This window comes from Anoplopoma fimbria, chromosome 22 (genome assembly GCF_027596085.1).
Source record: "Anoplopoma fimbria isolate UVic2021 breed Golden Eagle Sablefish chromosome 22, Afim_UVic_2022, whole genome shotgun sequence".
Taxonomy (NCBI): Eukaryota; Metazoa; Chordata; class Actinopteri; order Perciformes; family Anoplopomatidae; genus Anoplopoma; species Anoplopoma fimbria.
This window is the reverse complement of record NC_072470.1, coordinates 1,269,772-1,291,344: the sequence shown is the minus strand read 5'-3', so window position 1 is coordinate 1,291,344 and position 21,573 is coordinate 1,269,772. Positions and strand designations below refer to the sequence as shown.

Below are 21,573 nucleotides of genomic sequence, written 5' to 3'. Positions count from 1 at the left end.
ACAGAATCCACAGAACTGAAATATTATATATACAGACATATACAGAATCCACAGTAACTGAAATATTATATATACAGACATATACAGAATCCACAGTAACTGAAATATTATATATACAGACATATACAGAATCCACAGAACTGAAATATTATATATACAGACATATACAGAATCCACAGTAACTGAAATATTATATATACAGACATATACAGAATCCACAGTAACTGAAATATTATATATACAGACATATACAGAATCCACAGAACTAAAATATATAACAGACATATTCCACAGTAAATTTATATATACAGACATACACAGAATGTAACTTTGACAGAAACTATTAACTATTGTATTTCACAGTGTATTTGTATTGCACAGGTTTTTAGTGTCATGTGGTCTACTGTTGTAGTTGATGTGAATGCTTTTCTTTCTGTTTGTTTTGTGTCTCAGGTGGTTCTGCTGGGGATGGACATCCTGTCCGCTCTGGTCAGCCGGCTGCAGGAGAAGTTCAGGACGCAGGTGGGGACAGGTGAGCCGCTACACAGGGTTTTAAAGGATTTTAAAGGCACTAAAGAGGAAAAACAACATGATGATTTAAAGGTAGAGCAGTGAAAATCACTGTTATACTGTCTATAATTAATATATCTATTTATTATATGGATTATATGTAATGTAATGTATATTTGCATTATGCATTTAACAATATTTAAAGGCTCAATCTGTCATTCCTGACTATATGAAATAACGGTTTGTTAAAATATGTTCCTTTATCTCTATATTTACAAAATAAAAGAATATAAACATTTCAATATTTCATGTTATTTTATTACATAAATTTCATTATTTATGTTTTTTTCATGCTTTAAATATAAATGTCATGTTTAATTTGCATTTAAAATTTGCTTTATTACAAATCAGGTTTTTGACGCTCTCATACACTTTAGATGTTTATATGTTTATATGTTTTTTCATGCCCTGATCCTCTTAATTACTTATTTAATTTGATGTACCTGTTGATAGGTATCCAAAAGACACTTAAGAAGATACATATATATATATATATATATATATATATATATATATATATATATATATATACATTTTAATTACGGTTTCTCCTGCTCATCGCACACATTTGTATTTAATATATTAAATTAAATTAAATAAAAAGAAAACTCTAACTGATTTAATCTAAATATTAATCTTTTATTAAAAAAAATTAAATGTCTTTCTTAAAACTAGAACTACCTGGAATTTTATTTTAAAAATGAATAAATATGTATTTAATAGCGTACTGAACTGAAGACGTGCAGGCGTTTCTCTCTCTTCATGGTCACATTGTGTCTCTGGTCTCAGTTCTGCCGAGCCTCATCGATCGGTTAGGAGACTCCAAAGACCAGGTCCGAGACCAGGACCAGGCGCTGCTGCTGAAGATCATGGACCAGGCTGCTAACCCTCAGGTAAAGCACACCTTTTTAAAAAAACACTCACCATCTTTTGTTGCAGATTTCAACACTTTTCACAGACTAAAAGCTTCTCTTTGTGTCTTTCTCAGTTTGTGTGGGAGCGAATGATGGGAGGCTTCAAACACAAGAACAACAGGACCAGAGAGGGACTCTGCCTCTGTCTCATCTCTACACTAAACGTGTAAGTGAAGACATTTTACATGATTCTTATATTAAAAGTGGGGTGAATTAAAATAATATAAATATGATAATCATTCTTTGGTCTATTAAATATCACAAAAGACTGGAAAATTCCCCAGATCTCAATTTGACGGCTTACTTATTGTAACTTGTGTACAAACAATATTATTTAATTAAATGACTTTAAAACTAAGAAAAGCATCAAAATATTTTCATTTGAGAAGCTGGAACCATTATTACTGCTTGAAAAACAATTAAATACTATTTATAAACAATTAAAGACTATTTTCTAACATTATTTAACATTTATTCTGTATTTTTTGTGGGTGAATGTTTGATTTTTTATGAATTTTCTCATTTTTACAGCTTTAAATGACTTTTTATGTACAAATAAAAATAAATACATTTAATGTACTTAAATGTAAAACAAAGAAAATAATCAAAATCTTCACATTCAATAAGCTGGAATCAAGAAATTCTTATAAATTCTGCTTGAAAAATGATTAAATGACAATTTTATTAGCGTTACAAAACATCCACTCTCTGTTTTACTTATGTGGTTGATTTTTCAAAATAAAACAACTTTGTGCAGAAAGCAGCCTTATCAGGCGTTACAGAGATATTCTCAAATGATGTTGTGTCTTGTGTCCTCAGGTTTGGATCTCAGAGTCTGACGCTCAGTAAAATCGTCCCTCACATCTGTAACCTCCTCGGAGATCCCACCAGTCAGGTACAACACCTGGACGGCCCTCTGCTGGTCAGACACACACACTACAGCGTAGCAGAGGAGAACCCATGTTCTCTGTTCTCCTTCTTCTGCGCTTATAAACATGCAGTGAGTTGATTGGCTGCAGAGGTCTGTCATCACAGGAATCTGACTTCCTGTCCAGAACAGGAAGCCGTTCCCACGAGCTTCCTGTTTGAATCCAAACTCTCCCTGAAGCACTCGTCCTCTCCAACACGATGAGCACCATCCTACATTATTTATATCTGCCTTTGTGGTTGTTTTGAGGACAGAAGAAACTCCAAAAACACACATAAATATAATAAAAATGAAGGAAATTGGAGGCAACAAAAGAGCAAAAACATAACTTTAAAATAAATCATACATTTTACATGATTTTTAAGAGAGAAACAAACTTTTCTACAAACAACACATACCTGAACTGCTAATAAAACACACTTTCTCTTTAAAGGTGTAAACAAGGTGATAAGATGCAGTTTTGATTGACAGTTTGTGTTCACCTGTTGTTTTTTAGGTGCGTGACGGAGCCATGAACTGCCTGGTGGAGATTTACCGCCACGTGGGAGAGCGAGTGAGGATGGATTTGGGAAAGAAGGGTCTTCCTCAGTCACGGTGCGTTCAAATGCTCTCTGGGACAATCTGTGATTAACTTAATCCCCCTTGTGATCCGATGAGAATACCTCTGTGTTGGACGATTGTTAACAAAATGTTTATTTATTGTAAAATGTCAAAACAGTTAAGACCAAAATAGATTTAGTTTACAAAGATTTAAACCAGATAAAATCAGCATCTGTAAGCAGAGAATTAATGCAACCTTTGCCACATAAATGATTAAATAACTATAATAATAATTATTTCAGCCCCAGCGTGGATCGTTTGTTTTATTGTGCGGAAGATTGTGGCATCAGGAATCCTACAAAGTGACATAAAAGCCTCTCTGTCTTTGTTTTTATTAACATCTTTAGAGAAACATCTCTCCCTGAAATGAAGGTTGAGTCAACAGATACTTGGTGATTATTGATAATCAGATGTTTCTGTGTATTTCTGAAAGCACAGACTGTTTCTTTGACCTATGTAACGGCTCTGGGGAGTCTGACGGGAGCCGGATCTCTGCTGTGAACCTTCTGCTCATTCTCTGTCCCCCCCCCTTCCTTCAGGCTCAACGTCATCTTCAGTAAGTTTGACGAAGTTCAGAGGTCGGGGAACATGGTCCTCTCACCTGTGTCAGGTAAGACCCCGTCTCCTGCTTCTGGTTGCCATGGCAGCATGGTTTTGTTTTTGTTTGTGGATTTGTATTGTTTGTTGTTTAGAGACACCAACATGTGGTCATTTTTATGAATAAGTGACACTGTGAAACATTTGACGTTCTAACATGAATACCTGCAACGTACATTTATTTTATTATCTATGATGGCGTTTTAGGGCCATTGAAGGTTAAATAATAATAATAATAATAATAATGGAGACAGGAGAGTAATATTCTGAGGAAAAAGTCAAGAAAAAATAAGAATAAAGTAGCGAAATAAAACACAATTTTTATATGCTGTGAGATTAATACGGCATATTTCATATCAGATTATCAAATAATAAAATCTGCGATAAAAACTCAGAAATTCTCTGATATTAAATCAATAAACTAAAAGAGAGAAACTCTTTTGAACATGAAAAATACTCTAATATTTTCTGAGATTTTAATTCATTAATTTGCGAGAAGAAACCTGATATTAAAGTTCTTAATTTACAAACAAACCCCTCTAAAAGTTGTGTCTTTTGGTTTCACTTTTAGAGGTCGGCGTGGCGTGTTTTATTCCTGCAGTAGATGCAGATTCATCAATAAAAAAACGGCTCTCGGTTCGTTTGTATTTCTCTGTTGTTCTCCGTCACAATGAGCATGTTCTAACTGGGAACTCCCCGTTCCTGATTTCCACCGGTCCCAGTGGGGTGTGTTCACTGTCTCTCAGTAAGAACGCAACCTGAGCCCGTTCTCTTTGTGCTCGGGGAGCTTTTCAAACAGGAGAATATCACATCCACAGTTATCAGCAGCTGTACACGTTGAATTTGTCCTCTCTGGTTCAACAATCAAACACAGATTCAGAGACAATAATAGTCACAGATATAAAAGACCTTCCTTTGGGGGAAACAACATGAATGTGTCATTGTTATTATGTTCTTTTTGTGGACGGACACAATTAAAGCATTCTAGTAGTTTACGTGTTAAAAGCTTTTAATGTGAAGCGTGTGTGTTCATCACATCAGATTTAAAACATTAAAGCTCTTCACAGCTTTAGTTTGGGTGTCTGTTAAAAAAATAATAATATGAGAAGGAGAGAAATGGACTGAGGAGTTTGAACAAAATAAACTTTACCTACATTAAGATACAGAGAGAGAGAAAGAAAGGACAGAAAAAACTGAGAACCAAGGAGAGACACAGCCCAGGGCTCTTATTTTGTAGGAGTGGTGTCAGCTCCAGTCACAAGACCAGGTTTTAGGGAGGAGGGAGGAGGCAGCAGTGCTCTTGCTCCAGGTCAGGGTTTCTCCTGCAGCCGCTCCACAGAGGAAAGGTATCGCCTCACAAAAAGGTAAATCCATCTCAAACAAGAACCCGTCTGTCACGGAGAGGAAATGTCTTTTTGTTTTCACACGACTCTCTTCCTGCTCGTCAGCCTTGATAATTAATCTGGGATCATAATTGGGAAGTGAATGTCACAAGTGACTGGAGCTCAGTGATGCGTTTAATCCTCTGTAGCTTTCTGCGTCTAATATATTCTGATAATCCCGGTGATCGTGGTGGAAATAACGCTGCTGTTTGGAGGTGTGTTTGTGCTGCAGGTGTTCTGTGTCGTGTGACAGGTGACAGGTGAAACGTTGTGCAGCAGAGCAGGTTTATAAACTTTATTTATTTGGCACTTTTCTTGACATAGAGACAAAAGTATTCAGTCGACAGGAAAAAACAGATAAATCAGATTAAAAGGTGGGTTTGGAGCGATCAGTTGATATAAACTTATTTATTGGAGCAATAAAAATCCTTTTAGAATATTGTATATAAAGTTATAATAATCCACAGAGGAATAAACATCTCTCTCCTGCAGCCAGAAGCAAAAAGATGGTTTAAATTTAGAGATAAAAACAACTATTCATGAACGTCCCCAGCAGTCCCTTTAATACGTTCTTTTATTAAAGACAAACAGCCTGAAGGTTTTCAACAAAATGTTTTGTGTCCTTGTTCTAGATTTTCTTTTTAATATTTATAACTAAACTATTCATTAAGCAAACAATTCATTTTTTATATGAATTGTTTGCTTAAATAAATGTCAAATTATTCTTAATTTTTGGTGCATTTTTGTTTTGAGTAGTTGATTTATCGTTGCAGATTATTTCTTTTTCTGTCACTAACAAGTCAAGCTACATAAATGCTTGATGTTCGTGTGCTCTTTAAAAGTTGTTTAACGTTATGTTGCATGTACATAAACAAAGAGGACAGAAGCAGAATCAAAATTATATAAATAAATAATATTAATGTACTAAAAATAATACTGGAAATAAATATAAGCATTAAATAATTGATAAAATGTGACATACATTTACATTTATTTATTTGTATTTTAATTCCCCTATTTATTTCCTTTTTTCCTTCTATTATTTTTAAAGTGGCCCTGTTATGAACTGTTTCTCTGCAGAAAAACACAACAGGAAAAAACTGAAGGATCACAAACAGGAAGTGGTTTTCTCCAAACAGGAACAGAGACGCTAAAGACCCGACATGTCAACAAAAACATACAAAGATACATGCAGATAAATATGTATATGTATGTCTGTAAAAAATGATGTCTCATCTTTTTAAAAAGAAAATCGAAAGGAAAGAAGCTGAATTTATCTTTTGGAACTTGTTTATTAGTCCAGCGGCTTCTACAAAGTCCAATAATTCCAAAAAAAACAAAAACAGTTTAATAGACAGATAATTGTCTAATTCTGATTAAGTATTAACTCATATTTCAAAATAATAATAATAAATAATAATTTACTTATTTATTTAAATAATTTCTGAAGCAAAATCATTCTCCAGTACGGATTTGCTGCTTGTCTTAAATTTATATAATTTTAAACTGAATATCTTTTTGAACAAAACGTGACATTTGAAGACTAATGCACGAACCAAAGAAGTTATTGATTAATCCCAAAAACTGCATGCAAAGAACCGTAAGATCCTGCAGTCTGTCGCCCACTTGAACTCATCTTGGTTTCCTGATCACTCTGTGGGAACGTCCCTCTGTGGGAACATCACTCTGTGGGAACATCACTCTGTGGGAACGTCCCTCCCTCTGTTGTTCTGCATTCATCCACAGATGTAAAGCCTCACCTGCATCAGGTGGGAGCTCACCTGTTGAGCTGCTCGGTGCTTTCATTGTTGGTTTCAGTGGGAGGAGATTAGAAGCTGCAGCTGCAGGGCTCTGAGCTTCTCTCCCACGCCTCCCCTCCCCCTCCTCCTCCTCCTCCTCCTCCTCCTCCTCAGTCATTTTATGAATTAACTTTGGGGCGATCAGCTGTCAGACTGCATCAGTCTCCGAGCTCCCAAAGACTTTGAGGCGCTGCCAGGAGGAGAACCTTTGACCCGGCGTCCAGAGAAAAGGATCAGTTATTAATCACGTTCATCTTTATCTTTCTCAACAGAAAGTTATTATTTAACTTTATCACCCGTCAAACACGATGAACTTGTGTGTGAAAACACTCGTGTGGTGTCTTCTGGGACTCTGGGCGAGCTTCATCAAGTCCCAGAAGAATGTGAGCGTTAAACAGGCTTCAGGTGCATTGTGGGAAATTAAGTAACCATTGTCTGAAGCATGCAAATGACTAAAAGGCATGATATTTATGTTTTTTCCAACATTTTAGCGATTAAAAAAATTTGTGCTACACATTTAATCTCCCTGCAAGAAGAGATAAATATATAATGCATTTTTTTAATTAACCCAATCATTGTTAATCATCAAATATGAGAAAACAGCAAAAAAAAAATTAATGATCTGATTGTTTTGACTCTAAATAAGATAAATGCAAAGATATAAGAGTCATTTTTCCATTTCTCCACCTAAAATACAGGGACAGTTCTGGAATGAAGTGTTGTCTGGAGCGTTGTTGTTGTTGTTTTTGTTGTTGTTATTGTTGTTGTTGTTGTTGTTGTTGTTGTCATGGTTTCCTTTAAAGCCTTCAGGAACTGGTTTTCCTTCAGGGTCACATGTTGTCAGATTATGAAGAATAGAAGTCGGTTGGATAAACTCTTGTGGGGAAACAGCTCCATCTTGTGTGGAGTGAAACTTGTAGTCAGATATCTGGAGGAGAACTTGTCATATTTCTTCATATATATTTATTTTAACTGCTCCATCAGCAGCACGTTAACATGATGTCGAACTGAAATATGAATTTATGCAAAACTCAGATGATTTCATTTAAGTTTTAGTTTAAATTTACAGCCAAATTTATCTTGTTTTCAGAGAATATTATTATAGAATATGAAGCTCATTGTGGGAAATGTTTTCCAGCTTTTACCAGCTTTTAGTATTTTCTAATCAGCCGGTGGAAACTAATTAAGGATATGAATGCAGACAGAGGTAAAGAAAAATCAAGTACAAGTTCTCATGACAAATAAACAACAGTTTCAATAAAACATATTGACGTGCAAAGAAAGAAATATTAAACTCAGATGTTCCAAAGTTAAAATGATAAAATGGTCCTGATATTCATATATATACATACTATATATATATATGATAGTAAAACAGTGAATTTTTGACAGATGTTAAATAAATACTAAACATTAGAATAAAAACAACCTGATGATATTGAAGTTATTCTACACGTTTAAACCTCCTCCTCTCCTGAGTCATGATGACACCAGAGCTGTCCCTCATCTCTGACTCCTCCTCCCTTCTCCTCCCATTGGTCCTCCTCCTCCTCCTCCTCTCCTCCATCGCTCCTCCGTCCTCCAGCGGGTGAAGTAAACCGGAGGACAAAGACGGAGAGAGAGGAGGATCAGATTTAGATGCACATGCTTCCAGACAGGAGAGAGGGGGGAGGCCAGCTTCCTCCCCTCTTCTCTCTCCTCAGCTGGAGGAGGACCATGTGAGGAGCTCAGAGGACTGGAGGACCACCTGTCTGTCTGTCCACCTGTCTGTCTGTCTGTCTGTCTGTCTGTCTGTCTGTCTGTCTGTCTGTCTGTCTGTCTGTCTGCCGGCATGCTGAGGAAACTGGTCTGCAGGCGGATTTGCTCCTGTAAGCTGCTGCTTGTAGTTTAGAGGAGGTGATGGAGGAGGAGGAGGAGGAGGAGGAGGTGCATGGTGAAACCAGAAGGAATGTGTCTCAGCTGGAGGTTGTGTGGACAAAACACAGGACTAGTTTGTCTCTGAGGAGCTGCAGGAAGAGGAGAGTTAATATAATTCTGTTCATTATTTATTTAGTGTTTAAACTGAATAGTTCTGTCGTTGTTGTTTTCATTTACGGCTATTTTCTAGATTAATTTGGTGTATAGAATGTCCATACAGATGTTGTTTTTGTGAGTTTGGAAAAAAAGATATTAAGCTTAATATAATCTATATAATCTTCATATTTGAACGGCTAAAAGCTGAATTTAAAAACTACTTTTACGACAAATCGACCATCAGAATGGTTATTTTTCTCTCGTTGAAGCTCAGGTATTCAGAGAGTTGTGTTTCTGATGCATCTTGGGATCTGTATTTCTCTATGAAGGGCGTGTAATATATTTAATTTAGTGTCTTTTGATTTAAAATCAATGGTTTTTTCTCACAGTGTTAAACTCCTGGTCCGAACTTCTTTTAAACTGTGATAGAAGAAACATTCAGGTTGTTTGTTAGAAATGTATCTTTAAGGGATTCTCTCGCTCTTCATCCTGGTTCTCCTCCTCCTCCTGCTGTGTTGATGTTAACGTGTTAGACCTGTCACACACACACACACACACACACACACACACACACACACACACACACACACACACACACACACACACACACACACACACAGTCACCTTGCATCATGCTTTGATCCTGCAAGGAGAGAAAAACTGCATCCTGATGGGAGATGAATGATGTGTTGGCTGTCTGTGTGTGTGTGTGTGTGTGTGTGTGTGTGTGTGTGTGTGTGTGTGTGTGTGTGTGTGTGTGTGTGTGTGTGTGTGTGTGTGTGTGTGTGCGTGTGCGTGCGTGTGTGTGAACGGTAAATAATGGAAGAGGATTGATTGCTCGCTGTGCAGATTCCTGAGCTCACGTGACGCTCGATTGTCGACCACAGGAGTCATTTGTTCTGCTCTCAATGTTATTATTACGTATTTATTTATTTAATTATGTGTATGACTTTATTTTGAAATGTTCACACCTGATAGATTAAGCAGTAAACATGGATTTCGACTTCAAATTTGAGCTGCTAATCGATAAATATTCCCCAATTCCACCTTTAATTAATTCATTAAGAAACAGAAACGCAGATAACTGAGATATTAAAGCACATTTCAGTCATAGTTCCACTCCTCCTGTGGTCACAGTGGGCGTCTTACTGGGAACACTGGACATATTGTCTGATGAAGGAATGTGAGTTATGTCCTCTGGATCAGCTGTTCAAACGTCCGCCTGCGTCCTCCACATCGCTGGGATGCTCTGAAGTCCTTCAGTCATGTGACTCTCCTCTTCCTCCTCCAGACAAAAACTTTGAGGACGATGACTCCGGGGACGGCGGTCGCTCCTCGTCGTCGTCCAAAGGGAAGAAGGCGGTGAGCATGGGATCCTTCCGACGCCCCCCCGCCTCCGCCTCCAGCGCCAAGTCTGCAGGTCAGACATCACCAATAAACCCCAGATAAAAAAGGGCGATGCATTAAAACGCTTCATTAATGCAGACATTTACATTTTAATACCCTTATTGGCAACAACCAAGAAAAACTGTGTGTTTGTATTCTTGGAGTTATCAGCTGTATGTGACATTTAGAAAGTGAAGCAATATAATGGTCATAAATGGTCAAATTTAAATAATAGGTAATTATAAAATTAAATTTAAATTCACTTTAAATTTTAAATTATGATTATTTAATTTATTTTATTTATTATTTATTTATTTATTATTAACTTTTCTTATTAAAACATTTTAACTACTGCTGGCTTTTTTATTTACATTTTTCTTCATGCTCTTGTTTATCTATTATTTACTTCTTTATTGTTTTACTTATTTTTATTAAACATTTTTTATTTAGAATGTTTTTATAACACTACTGCTGTTTTTTTATTACATTTTTATTCTTGCTCTTATTTATTTCTATTATTTACTTTTTTATTGTTTTACTTATTTTTTATTAATACTTATTACTTAGACTTTTTCACATTTATTTTTTACTTTTTCTTTATATATTCATCTATTATTTACTTATTATTGTTTGGATTCATTTTTTCTATTATTTATATTTTTTTACATGTACTGCTACTTTTTTATTTTTTATTATTTAACTTTCTTTATCCACTTATTTATTGTTTTTACTTCTTTTTTATTTATATATTTTTAGGTAGATTTATTTCTATTTCTATTTATTTTTATGTTATTTATTTACTTATAATTATCAAGTGGTTTTTTTACCATATATTTATTATTTACTATTAACTAACGCTATCTCTCTGTCACCCATACAGAGGTATTAACCTTTGTACTTTAATCCGTCTGGAAATCGACGTTCAAAAATTCCAATAAACAAAACTGTGAAAAATAAAAGAAAACAAACACAGGTTTCACAGGTTGAAGAGCCCTTTAGAAGGCGAGGTGGCTTTTTATTTTAATGTATTTATTTTCCTAAATGGCCTGCAGGGAGGGATGTTGCTGGAGCTGTGGACGAGGAGGACTTCATCCAGGCCTTTGAGGACGTCCCCACCGTGCAGGTCTGGAGACGTTTCACTGATCCTTTATAGTGTCTCCATGCAGTGTCTCATCCACCTTCTGCTTCTCCACCAGATCTACTCCAACAGGGAGGTGGAGGAGGCCATGACCAAGATCAGAGACGTGCTGTCTGACGATAAGAAGGACTGGGAGCTCAGAGTGGCGGCTGTAAGTCGTCTCCGTCCTCTCTCTTATTCTGAGGACCATGGAGGTGATTATGTCTCCTTATATCTCCGTCTCTCCTCTGTCTCCGTCCTCCTCCAGCTGAAGAAGGTCCGCTCGCTGCTCCTGGCCGGCGCCGCAGAGTTCGACGGCTTCCCGCAGCAGCTGCGCCTGACGGAGGCGGCGCTCAAACTGTCGGCCAAAGACCTCCGCTCTCAGGTGGTGAGAGAGGCCTGCCTCACTCTGGGGTGAGTTTACCTCCCAATGAGCCGGTGGTTCTCTCTCTGTGGTGGTGTTTAGTGGGTGAAGCATGGCTCACCTGTGTGCTTTGATGTCACCAGACACCTGTCGGCGGTGCTCGGCAGCCGGTTCGACCACGCCGCGGAGGCCATCATGCCGATGCTCCTCAACCTGGTCCCCAACAGCGCCAAAATCATGGCCACCTCCGGCATGTCGGCCATCCGCCTCATCCTGAGGGTAGGTGGAGGCTTCACTTCCGGATGTAGATGAGACTTATTCTCCTCATTGAGGTTTTGACAGAAGTTTTCTTGTTGCTTTGCAGCACACACACTACCCGCGTCTCATCCCCATCATCACCAGCAACTGTATCTCCAAATCTGTGGCTCTCAGGAGGTGAGAGACTCAGATATGACTTTTTGTTGTATTTATTGTATTTTCTATTATATTATGTCTTTATTTCATTTATTTGATAACTCTCGTTAATTGTTGTTAATTTAATGAATTAATACTTTTTATAAATATTTATTTTATTTTGTTTAGGTATTTTTATTTAATTGCATTTATTTATTTCTATTTAATTAAGTTTTTTATGTATTTGTTTTTTATCTGTTTCATTTTATTTATTTATTTTCTATTTTCACTATTTCTATTTAATTATATTTATGGTTTATTTATCTCTATTTTGTTAATTGTAATTCTGTTTTATTTGTTTTTGATAATTTCTACTTCATTCATTTATGCATTTTTATTTATTTATATATTTTTATTCTAATGAATCCATTTATTTAAATGTAATATTTACATGTTTTTATTACATTTTATAAAATTGAATTTATTGGGTTTATTTATTATATTATAATTAATATTATATAACATAGAATATGTTTCATTATATTGACTGCTCTTCTCCTATTATTATAATTATTATAATTAGTAATATATTTATTTTCCAAGCTCCCTCCTAAGCTTTGACACCTTCTCGTTCTCGGTTCTTCTGTGTTTCAGGCGCTGCTTCGAGTTCTTGGAGCTGCTGCTGAAGGACTGGCAGACGAGCTCTCTGGAGAGGTGAGAACCAAAACACACATCGGGTTCACCAGGTATTAGTACGACAAGTACACGAGTACTACACGCCTCATGTTGAGAAATGTGACACCGGCCGGGTCGAGGTCTATCTCAGCGGTTACCATGGCGATGCCAGGTCGGGGGGTGAGATCTCTGCATCCAAAAGCCTCTTTGTGTTTCAGTCCGGCTGCTTCCTCTCGCTGCCAGGGAGAAACCTGACCCCCCCCCAACACCAGGGGAGAGCTCTGGTTCTCATCGATCAATCAGAGTGTGTGTGTGTGTGTGTGTGTGTGTGTGTGTGTGTGTGTGTGTGTGTGTGTGTGTGTGTGTGTGTGTGTGTGTGTGTGTGTGTGTGTGTTATATACTCTGATTGTGATATAAATTAATAAGAATCTATTTTATTTAAAAGTGTTTTCAGATTTGAAGCTGCAGACGGTCGACTTTAAAACTATTTTAATCGAGCGGCCTTGTTTCACGTCTGTGACTCAGGCATCCCATAATATACATATCAAAAAAAATATATTGATTAATGGAGCTGTAAAAGCCCAAAGTGTTAGTCCAGCTAATGGAGTCCAGACCACAGAGCAGATGGGAGGTTTCTGACTCATGCAGGAGGTCAAAGGTCGCTGTGCATGACTTCATACTGTAGTGTGGTTGTAGAGTATAGCACTTTATCAATAAAGTTTGGGTTTTATTACCTCAGAATATCCAAGATTAAAGATTTAAAAAAATCTTGAATATTCTCTGAGATTACAAAATCCTAAATATGCCTGAATTCCTCTAATTATATATTTTTTATAAATATTTTAACTTTAATAGCCCTGATCTATTCCAGCTGCGATTTTCTTAATTTTCACCTCTGATAAAACGAGCTCCCTGCAGGAATCCCGTATCACATGACCCGAAGAACCTTTAATGTTTGATGATTGTTTGTTCCTCGTCTTCGTAGACACGGAACCGTTTTAATGGAGACCATAAAGAAAGGGGTCCACGACGCCGACGCCGAGGCTCGCTCTGTGGCCAGAAGGTGAGTCACACCTGGACCAGTCATGAAACCCTGTGGTGTGGAGAAACAGGAAGCAGGTCAATAAGATGGTTTTTTTTACCGTTGCAGGTGTTACTGGTGTTTCCACGGTCACTTCAGGCGGGAGGCGGAGCTTCTGTTCCAGGGCCTGGAGTCGTCCTATCAGAAGGCTCTGCAGGCTCACCTGAGGAGCGGAGACAACACGATGTCGCTGCCGGCCTCCGACCGCTCCTCCTCCTCCTCCCAGGAGAGCCTCAAGTGAGACGCCTCCTCCTCTCTGATCTGTCGTTTATTATTTGATGAACAATATGTTAAATATTTGTTACAAGCTGTTCTATTTTTGCTTTTTGCTTTTCCCGAAAGTGACGCTAATTATTATGTTTCTCAAGCTGTTAACCAGTTTTAATTTTTTTTTGTTTGTTTCCTGAACAAAGTTGTTAACCGATATTTTTCTCTTTTCACTTTTTGTCTCCACAGTCGACCGCTGCCGGTAAAAAACACCTTTGGAAGCAGCTCAACAAGATGTAAGTCACTTTAAATTCACTCACAATATGTGAGTTCAGATTTAATATCAACTAAAGACTTTTAAGGTGAAAGTAAGCAGGAAAATATATGGTAATGATTTTAATTTTAATAAGTAAGTAAGTTCAATAAGTTCATAAATATACAATAGAAATTGCTAAAAATAAAAATGTACTAATATAGCTTAGATGTATTTAAAAAAAAGAATGAAATAAGTGAGTTTAAAAAGTGCATAGATATATAATAAAAATGAAAAAGAAAAAAGAATGTAATATTGATATAAATAAAATGAATTTGAAAAATAATAAATAAAATAAGTAAGTGCAATAAGTTCATAAATATATAATAAAATAGTAAACATTTATAATATTAATATATAAAATATAAAAATAAAATAAATGCATAAAAAATATAATAATGAAAAATAAATAATGAAAATAAATAAATAAATAATAATAGAGCTAAAATATATAAATTAATGAATAGTAAGGGGTGCTAAATATTGCCATGTCATGTCATGTTGCAGCCAAAGCTTCCCACACCAGGACTCCGGCCGCCTCCTCTCCCGGCTCCCTCCAGCGCTCTCGCAGCGACGTGGACGTCAACGCGGCCGCCACGGCCACCGCCCGAACCCGGATGCCCGCCGCGCCCTCCGCCCTGCAGTCGCCCTCTTCGCCCTTCGGCTCGGCCTCGGCCCTCCCGCCCGGATCCTACGCTTCACTGGGTAAGATGGAACTCTCTGCAGTATTGAACTACATTTCCCTTCAGCTTCAAACTACAAACAGCATGAAGAGCAGCCAGTCAATACTGTTTTCTTCCAATAGAAACAATCACTGTTAAGATTTATATATCAGTTTGTTCACTGCAGAATTTACTCTCTTTATTTGTCAAAAACTAAACACAAAACTTTATTGACAAAACACTCTTGAAAGCTTTTGCACACTTTTCTCTAAAGAAAAACACTCTTTCCTCTGTGTTCTGTGCTCCAGTATCTTTAACTATCGACTGTTAAAACACTCAAAAAAAGCTCTCGATGCTTTGGAGTGTCATGAAATACGTCCAAGCTGCACAGACAGCAGGTCTAATAAAGTTAAAGCACATTTAAACCCCTAACGTCTTGACCCTTGACCCTTGTTGTGTCTCTCCTGGGCTCCTCCGGTCAGACGGCCTGTGGTCTGTTAATGCAGACGGTAAGCTGCTGTGTGTTTACATGTGTGTGGGCAGAGGGGGGGTTCTGTGTTGTTTTACCCCTCCATCGGTTCTGTAACGGTGGTCGTCTGTGATGGAACTGTCCGTGCATGGACTGTCTGTCTGCGCATGTAGCTTCACTCGGATCAGTCTGTCGATAAATTCTCTTTTAATGATACACAAAAACTTAAGTCTGCTATGGAACATTTTAAAACATGATGTGATGTATTTCAGAACCAAAACAAAACAAAGAATGGGATTTATGTAACCCTCTGAATCTAAGAATATATGGAAACTAGGCATTTTTGACGATGTGTTTGTTGCTGTGATACTTTTTCTTCCAGGTGAGGTTTAATTTCTCCATGCACTCTAAAAACAAAACTTTAATTCCTGTTAAGGACATGAGGAAGTGGTGCACGTCAGCCTCTTGTGGTGGGAATTAGTATTACAACAACAAACACAAAAAAGTACTTTTTTCATCTGTTTTTGATTTATTATTAGTTTTCTTCATTTATTATTAACTATTAATTATTTTTCAAGAGGAAGATAATTAAGAAAAAAGTCCTTGTTTTTAAGAATCTATTTTCATGAAAATGAGTCTCTCATCTCTCACTATTCTGTGTTTCGTATCTTCTGTCACGTTTCCCTCCTTATGATTTTAATTTCTCTGTTTCTGCATGACAGAGGTGTAGAAAACTTAATTCTCTGATGTTTGATTGAAGGTGTTGAGTTTTCTCTCTGTGTGTCTTTTTCTCAGGTCGAGTTCGAACCAGGAGAACGAGTTCAGGAAACGGTCCGTCAGTGACGGACAGCCGGGGGAGGAGTCGAGGGAAGGTCGTGTCCCAGTCTCAACGTGAGCGGCTTCTCTTCTCATATATATATATAAAACCACACTTAACACATCTGAACTCTAAATATCTGAAGTGGTTTGAAATATTTTCCTTAAATAAACCAGAAATATTCGTAAAAATCTCCTGCAATCATTAAAACAGGTTTTACTTTATGTGTTTCCTTGTTTACTTGCTGGGTTGTGTTTTGACATTTTCTAAGTTTCTTTACTGATCACAAAATTATACAATTTTCAAAACTGTATTTTTACCATAAAATGCTTTTACATAATAAAATGCCTTTTTAAAATTGGAGAGAATTATTTTAATTGGGAACTATTTGATGTCATATTTTCTACATCAACTATATAAAACACATGCGGTTTAAAACATTCTTAAACCGACGACCTCTGAAGTTCTTCCTCTGTGTTTCAGCCGGCAGCAGGTCCGGTTCTCCCGGCCGTCTGCTGAGCTCCGGCTACGGCAGAATCCCGAGGACGAACATGGGTTCCTCCTCCGCCGCCGCCGCCAACACCACGTCCAGCGTCCTCAGCGACAAGACCCGACCCGAGGTCACCGCAGCCACGGCTGCAGCCGAGAGACCAGCCCCTCCAGATCAGCCGCCGGTAAGGAGGGCCAATAAATATGTATTTCATAATAACAGTCTGTTATAAGAAGAAGAACTGCAGAGGGAACATTTAAACCAGAGTCACAAAATGTGGAATCTTTAGGACGGTTGAGAGAAGTGAAGCTGCAGTTTGTGATGCCTTAAACACATCTTATACCAAAATAAAACATATTTAACATTTTTATCTGAATGAACGTCTTCAGAGGTTTAAGGAAATCTTTGGAACAAAAAGCTCAGATGTGAGTTTGAAGGTCGACAGAACATGAATTGTTTTGCATTCTCACCACACAAAGACCTCCTCCTCCTCCTCCTCCTCCTCCTCCTCCTCCTCCTCCTCCTCCTCCTCCTCACACTAACTCTGAACCTGCAGCAGTCTGACTCTCCCTCTCTCCCGCTCCACTAACACTCTCTGCAGAGCTTCAGGTTTGTCACTGTCTGGCTGTCTGTGCTGCAAGCTAATCTCTCCCCTCGCGCTGCTGTCTGTCTGTCTGTCTGTCTGTCTGTCTGTCTGTCTGTCTGTCTGTCTGTCTGTCTGTCTGTCTCTCTGCCGTGCTCCTCCAGCCCAGAGCCGGATCCCCCGGCCCAGCATGAGTCAGGGCTGCAGCCGGGACACCAGTCGGGAGAGCAGCCGTGACACCAGCCCGGCCAGGGGTTTCTCCCCCCTGGGTGAGTACTGAAGACTCCCCCCTCTGACTCTGCTCATGTGTTCTCTCCTCTCTGACTCTCTGACTCTCTGACTCTCTGCATGCTCTGTATTTAAACATTCTAATCAAAGCCTGCAGCTGCTGCAGAACCCCTCCTCTCTTAGCTGTGTAACAGTATCAGTGTGTTATCTGTGACTCTACGTCCTCCTGCAGCGACGCGCCGTCACTCCCGCTCCACCAGCGCCCTGTCCTCTGCAGAGTGCTACTCAGGTGACCACAGGTCCACTCAGTCAGATCTGAGTCATCCAGCTCAGTGAAGCCCTGCATGTCCTCCTCTGAGGGGGAGATAATCACCATCATTTATTTTGCAGCTTCGTTTTCATGCAGTGTGACGGACTTATTATTTTGATGAAGCATTGCTGCTTCACTCGATTTTGTTTTTGTTCTTTTATGGTCTGTTTTGTATTTATTTCTGTTGCATTAAGGTCATGCTCTCTGCTGAGATTTATTGCATCGTCATAAACAAAATATCTGCTGCAGCTTTCTTTGGGTTGGGTTTGATGTCTTCTCCTAAAACTACGATTGACACCTGAGAAATTCTCTAAATCTAATTGAATGTGTTTTATAAATGCTGCAATGACAGAACAGAACCCAACCTAAACAATGAACTGTTTCAGACACTCCTCACTCCATCTGATTGGATTTCAGTACAAATACCACTTTTCTTTTTCAGAGTGAGGAGTGAATTGTGTTCCTGTTTATTATTTAGTTTAAACACGCTCCTCTTTGACCTTTTCTTTGTCAGACCGTCTGTCCCATCAGGCTCGCATCTCGGCCTCCGTCAACGCCATGAAGATCCTCAACACCGGCACCGACGTCGAGGCCGCCGTCGCCGACGCTCTGGTAGGAAAATAGATGTTTATATTAACAGAAGTTTCCATGTGGACAACCTTGGATGAAAAAGAAGCTTATTTTGTTTTAAAGCTGGTTACTAAAGTGTCTAAAGTAAAAACATAGTAGAAACTAAAAGTCTGGTCTTTGTGAACACCAGACTGGTCCTTTCATCTGAATAAGCGCTGTTGTTGGAGCTGGTTCTGTTCCCCCCTTCAGTAACTCCCTCTGTCCTCTCTCTTCCTGGACTTTGACATTCCAGCTCTTAGGAGACTCGAGGAGTAAGGTACAATAAGAGTTGAACTTTCCGTCTTTGCATGCAGAGCATGAAGCCCTGAGGCTGTTAGCAGGTTGGGATGAATCTCAGCAGAATCCCTCCTTTGATTTAACTCTTCTGTCTGAAGTGTTTCTAACATGAAGTGAGAGGTGAAGAAGCATTAACAACCTCTCCATCACCAGCATGTCTCTGTAGCTGCATGGTAGACCTCTAGCCTTCTCAGAGAGCGTTCTGTCCGTTAACCTCCTCTCTCCTCCGATCAGCGGCGGCCCCCGAGGCGGCGCTTCGAGTCCCCGGGGATGTACTCGGACGACGACGCCAACAGCGACGCCTCCAGCGCCTGCTCCGAGCGCTCCTACAGCTCACGCAACGGAGGCGGAGGCGGGGGGGCGCCGCACTACCTGCGTCAGACGGAGGACGTGGCCGAGGTGCTGAACCACTGCGCCAGCGCCAACTGGTCCGAGAGGAAGGAGGGGCTGCTGGGACTGCAGAACCTGCTGAAGAGCCAGAGGATGCTCAGGTTAGAGGGAGGCTGCTCTGTGGGAGGCTGCAGAGGAGACACATATGAGACATATCTTTAATAAGTAGTAGGAGTTTAAGGCAGCTGATCTGAGGCTTTTAGTTTCAAGTTAAAGTTCAGTTAAAGTCTTAAAACACATCACTTTTGTTCTGGAATTCAAGGTGTGAATGTTTCCTAAAATATATTTATTTTAAGAAGTAATGTCCGTGTATAAATACTTTGTCTCATGCTGTATCTGTATTTTATCTTTTTGTTTATGAAAGCTTCTGTAATCCACCTTTTAATCCAGAAGAAGAAGAATAAATTGGGGCTCAGAAACACCTGAACATCTTTTGTGTCATGTAAATGTTTAACTCTCCATCAGAACAGAACAGATGGACATTAAATATGAATGTTCTGCTTGTTTTCAGTCGCGTGGAGCTGAAGAGGCTCTGTGAGATCTTCACCAGGATGTTTGCAGACCCTCACAGCAAGGTGAGAGCTCCTCATGAAGCAGGTGTTTGTGAGTCAGAACTAACTGAAGCTCAAACTCACTCTGTGTGTCTCTGTGTTGCATGGCCCCTCGCTGCTGTGGACTCTAACAAACAGAGAGTAAGTGATTACCCAGCATGCTCTGCTCAGTCTGCAGCGCTCTCTGTGTGAGTTTACTGACCCCCCCTTCCTCTCTCAGGTCTTCAGCATGTTCCTGGAGACCCTGGTGGACTTTGTGATGCTGCACAGAGAAGACCTGCTGGACTGGCTCTTCGTCCTGCTCACACAGCTGCTGAAGAAGATGGGGGCCGACCTGCTGGGCTCCGTCCAGGCCAAAGTCCAGAAGGCCCTGGACGTCACCAGGTGGGCAGTTTATGAATCCTACAGAAACATTTGCACACTTCAAAAAGTTATACAGCTTTTTATATATATATATATACTTCCAGCCTCTCCTCTCTGTCTGTGTTCAGAAGCCTGAAGTTCAGTCAAAGTTTCACAGATTTGTTGTCACATGACTGTTGGTCTCAGATGAATCAATCATGTCTTCATAGTTTCTCTGAGGAGCTCAGAATTTAATGTTTTTTACAGAATCCGGTTAAACGGTTTATTTGTGGAAGAGATTTTAAATGAGACATGTTGAATAAAATGTTTGATGAAATATCATTTTAAGCTTTGTTTTGGCTGCTTTTTCTGAGGGAAGGGTAAGTCAAGCATGGTGTGTTCAAGGACCGTCGGAAAGATAATAAACTGAGGATAATGACAGTGGTGGTGTAGTTTTGGTGATTGTTTGTGACACGTAAATATGTTGTGTCTGCAGAGAGTCCTTCCCCTACGAGCAGCAGTTCAACATCCTGATGCGCTTCATCGTGGACCAGACGCAGACCCCCAACCTGAAGGTGAAGGTGGCCATCCTGCGCTACATCGAGGCGCTCGCCCGCCAGATGGACCCGGCCGACTTCGTCAACTCCAGCGAGACGAGACTCGCCGTGTCCCGGGTCATCACCTGGACCACCGAGCCCAAGAGCTCCGACGTCCGCAAGGTAGGAGGGGCCGACACAGCTGATCTCTTTCACTTCTTTTTGTTTCTTTTCGTTTTCACATCTTCATTTTGGTTTTTTTTCCAAATCGGCAAATCTCGTCTCCACCACGCCCCTCCAGACCCTTCATAACTGGGCGGGGGAGGATTTGTCGGGCCGGGTCGGCACCGTGGCCTCTCTGCCCGGGGAGGGCAACCTGGAGGAGAGGTGCAAGCAGGTAGAACCTCCATCCAACAGCATGACAGTGAACCGTCTAACCTCCTCTAACCAACAGGAGGTCACATGGTGTGAAGGCCTCTCAGCACTAACTGCTCCGGAGACCTTTAAACGTGTCCGTGCATGAGATTCTAACCGTGACCAGCTGAACTAAACTGTTCCTGCAAGTTCTGCATGAACTCTTTAAACACGTGAAGAAGAAGAAGAGGAAGAAGAAGAGGAAGAACCGGAGAGGAAACTGCATTTTTTGATTTGTCCGGACATTCTGCACGTTCACTGCAACAAATTCACTTCTTAACATTTTATTTACTGACATTTACCTTCAAGTTCTCTTTCTCTTGTTTCATGCATTTTCTTTAAGTGAGTCAGCGTTTTAAAACAAGATTAAAGCCTCGTTATCTGATTTATCTCTCAGGGGAAGGTCAGGAGATTTATATTTATAGGTGTGACAGATTGAAGTCGACTCATTTACTAGAAAAGAAAAGAAAACGGTTATTAAAACAGGTGTAATGTCACGTTTCAGTTCTTTTATTACACTAGAAACGTGACATACA

The 21,573-nt window shown here is 39.4% G+C and overlaps 1 protein-coding gene across 1 annotated transcript in view; it reads left to right on the top strand.

The window, feature by feature from the left end:
- LOC129111503 (CLIP-associating protein 1-A-like) overlaps positions 1–21,573 on the top strand; it is a 34,063-nt gene that overhangs the window by 5,871 nt on the left and 6,619 nt on the right. The window contains 26 exon segments of the mRNA XM_054623472.1: positions 454–532; positions 1,360–1,463; positions 1,559–1,650; positions 2,304–2,379; positions 2,909–3,006; positions 3,552–3,622; positions 10,095–10,223; positions 11,242–11,312; positions 11,386–11,478; positions 11,575–11,720; positions 11,814–11,949; positions 12,035–12,105; positions 12,718–12,777; positions 13,724–13,801; positions 13,889–14,056; positions 14,276–14,322; positions 14,847–15,044; positions 16,266–16,361; positions 16,771–16,902; positions 16,905–16,961; positions 18,413–18,510; positions 18,761–18,784; positions 19,039–19,295; positions 19,706–19,886; positions 19,966–20,129; positions 20,584–20,806. Of these exon segments, the coding sequence (XP_054479447.1) occupies positions 454–532; positions 1,360–1,463; positions 1,559–1,650; positions 2,304–2,379; positions 2,909–3,006; positions 3,552–3,622; positions 10,095–10,223; positions 11,242–11,312; positions 11,386–11,478; positions 11,575–11,720; positions 11,814–11,949; positions 12,035–12,105; positions 12,718–12,777; positions 13,724–13,801; positions 13,889–14,056; positions 14,276–14,322; positions 14,847–15,044; positions 16,266–16,361; positions 16,771–16,902; positions 16,905–16,961; positions 18,413–18,510; positions 18,761–18,784; positions 19,039–19,295; positions 19,706–19,886; positions 19,966–20,129; positions 20,584–20,806 (2,949 nt within the window).